We start from the raw sequence: 2959 nt of genomic DNA, 5'->3' as shown, positions 1-2959 counted from the left end.
CGGCTGTTACTAGCATGCACAGTCTCTCCTCTTTCAGCCCCGCGTGACACGTAGCGCGCGGCAATAGACAGACTGTCTCCTTTTTTCCCTTTTTTTCGTGGAGGTTCTCCTCTAAATCAGGTTTTAAACTCCTGATTTTAAAGCGTGTCTTCTCTCCCTCGCAGTCTGTGGGTCTGTCGGTAACAAACAGCTGCGGAGGAATAATCCGGTCGGACCGAACCATTTTAAATTTAGAGGAGGGGGGTCCGGTGACGACGTTTCCAAAACAAAATATATAAACATCGTTACCTTGACATTAAAAATAAAAGTATTTGCGATTATATATTGGTTATTGGTTTACTGAAATAATGTTTTCTGTTGTGTCCTTTTGTCATCATTCGGGGCCTCCGTCCCCCGCCCCCCTCTCAGTCTGGGCTCCTAGAATCAGACACTCCGTAAGAAGAAGAAGAAGCGCGGCTCTTCCGGGGTTTTCTCCCGTGTTATTTAACACGAAAGTTTATCGTAATAGACTCATTTCACTATCGTAAAAAGGTAATATCGCGATAACGATAATTATCGTTTTATCGCCCAGCCCTAGCTGTAACTGACCGTGCTTGAAACAATTAATACACTCAAATTCAATATAAGGACATTCACTTTCATGTAGGTACGTTTGATTTAACCATGTACCCACGACTTTTTCACGGAACTGTAGGAGTTTATCTGACTGTAACACAGAGCGACTGTGTGGCGTGAAGACTGTGATATGTGACGCATGTGATAAACCATTTACCAGAACCGCCTTTACTAGAACTCAAAGATAACCGGAGTGATCAGACAAAATCCCAGACTCAGATCCATGCCTTTCACTTTCCATTGCGTTCTCACTTGGAGTGAAAGCCAGGTGACAGGAACTCTAGCTCTGGGGAAAGGCGCAGGCGTGTACATCTTCCAGGTAAACAGGTTAATTGCGACTCTCTCCATTGCTTCATATCTGTGTGCTAGAAGGCAAAGGTTGCTTAACCGGGGAAGCAGTGCTGTTTTTGCTCCGCCACTCCCTTGAGGTCTTTCCACTACATTCCTATCCCATCAGCCTTCCTTATATAACCACCTCTCTCTAAACAATTACACACAGCCAGGTCCACTAAGACAGGCTGAGACACAAGGCTGTGATTATGCGCATTGTTCACATCTTAAATGGACATAAAATGATATGGAGATAGACAGACAAACAGGTATCACGTAAAGGTCAGCTGGCTGCTATCTATCAGGCTTTACGACAATGGCGTAAAGGCTGCCAGCGTCCATTGGGCATGGCAGCAGGAAAACACCTTCAGCTGAACCTCGACGTGTTCGAACACGGTATCTATAAAACACAGGTCAATGCGCTGACTCACCTGCGAACCATGAACACCCAATGTTAGCTCTTCCATAATAACAGATAAAGACGGCATTATTACAAGACTTTAGGTAGGAGCAGAAAACTACTGAAAATGTCGAGTGTTGTCTTAGAAACCCTCCGAGGGGTCAGGTTCAGACCTAGCTTAAATGTAGCAGGATAGCCGCACAAGCTAGCAAAAAGATCAACAATTTACGACATTCCAGATGAAACTGAAGCTCGTTTTAACGTCGGTGACTGTCTTTGTACTCACACGACACTTCTTGAAATCATCCAAGACACCATCTCGACGGCTTTGGTGGGGCTGGAGCCGAGGCAGAGGCAGAAACAGCCCCGGTGCTAAAGTTAGCGCTGTCCGTTGGCTGTAAACTTCAACAAGTTCGATGAGAGACGACAGAAAGTGGCGGCTGCGACACCGCGGAGCCTCCAGCAGAACCCCCGAGCTCACTGTCCGGACGCTACACCCATGGGCCGGTGTTTATAGATGTGGATTCCTGTTGTTTTGATAAATGCTCTTCCTTCCCCGTCTCCACTTTGCTGCCTGGATCCTGACACCACAGAGGGCTGCTGACGTCATCAGCATAGACCAGAGGACGGCCAATCACCGCGCAGGACGGATAATTTAAAATTCAGTCTCCTTGAGCAAACCAGCAGGACGAAATCTATCTGTCTGTCTGTCTGTCTGTCTGTCTGTCTGTCTGTCTGTCTGTCTGTCTGCTAATAGCTGAAGATGCTAGTGCTGATAGCTGAAAATCCTAGTGCTGATAGCTGAAGATTCTGAAATTGATAACTAAAAATGCTGAAGCTGATTGCTGAAAACTTTGAAGGTGATAGATGAAATGGCTGAAGCTGATTGCAGAAAATGCCGATTCTGATAGTTTGCTAAAATCTTAGTAAAATGCCAAATTAGACTAAAATCCTGAAAAAAATTCAGAATTAGCCAAAACAGCGACCATGTTGCTGAAATTTTAGTCTATAAATCTCTAGTAATTGCCAAAACAGTCGAAAAAGCTAGCATAAAAAGAGCTGAATATTTTTAATAGCTGAAAGAGTTGAGCTATAGACATAAAAAAAATGTACGGAAAAAAAAATAATAATAAAGAAAAAATGAATCACTGTTAAACCAATAAACATTCTCTCCTCTCCATCATAGTTCAGACTGCAGAAGGCTGGAATAAAAAGTCACATTCTATGTGGTTCTCCATCAGCATTTCTGATAGCGTGTGGGGGCGGGGCCAAATGTGTAGGCGGGCCTGATCCGGCCCGCGGGCCGTAGTTTGGGGACCCCTGGTTTAAGTTACACTGTAAAAAAAACACACATTGAAACTGAGGAACAAATAAAAGATGGATGACAGATGTTTGCTGAATAAAAGCCAACCTTCTTTTTTTCCTTGTGCAGTTTCAACAAGCAGAAGCATGTAGCCTGTTTTCCAGACCTAAAACTCCTACACAACACCTCTGTGACTAAACATGCAACACTTTAACAGGACACAAGATGTTCAAAAACTATGACAGAAAGTTAAAATTTAAAGTTCACATCCACTGATGATGAACAGAGGCACCAAACAGGTTTCTGCATAC

The 2959-nt window shown here is 44.0% G+C and overlaps 1 protein-coding gene across 1 annotated transcript in view; it reads right to left on the bottom strand.

Moving 5' to 3' along the window:
• Positions 1-1981, bottom strand: part of reep3b (receptor accessory protein 3b) — a 25015-nt gene extending 23034 nt beyond the window's left edge. Inside the window, exon 1 of the mRNA XM_024298122.2 lies at positions 1632-1981. Coding sequence (XP_024153890.1) covers positions 1632-1663 — 32 coding nt within the window. The 5' untranslated portion in view covers positions 1664-1981. The remainder of the gene's footprint in view (positions 1-1631) is intronic.
• Positions 1982-2959: the final 978 nt, after the last annotated feature.

The sequence above is a fragment of the Oryzias melastigma genome, linkage group LG19 (genome assembly GCF_002922805.2).
Source record: "Oryzias melastigma strain HK-1 linkage group LG19, ASM292280v2, whole genome shotgun sequence".
Lineage (NCBI taxonomy): Eukaryota > Metazoa > Chordata > Actinopteri > Beloniformes > Adrianichthyidae > Oryzias > Oryzias melastigma.
The sequence above is the reverse complement of the archived record's forward strand: the minus strand, read 5'-3'. Positions and strand labels throughout refer to the sequence as shown.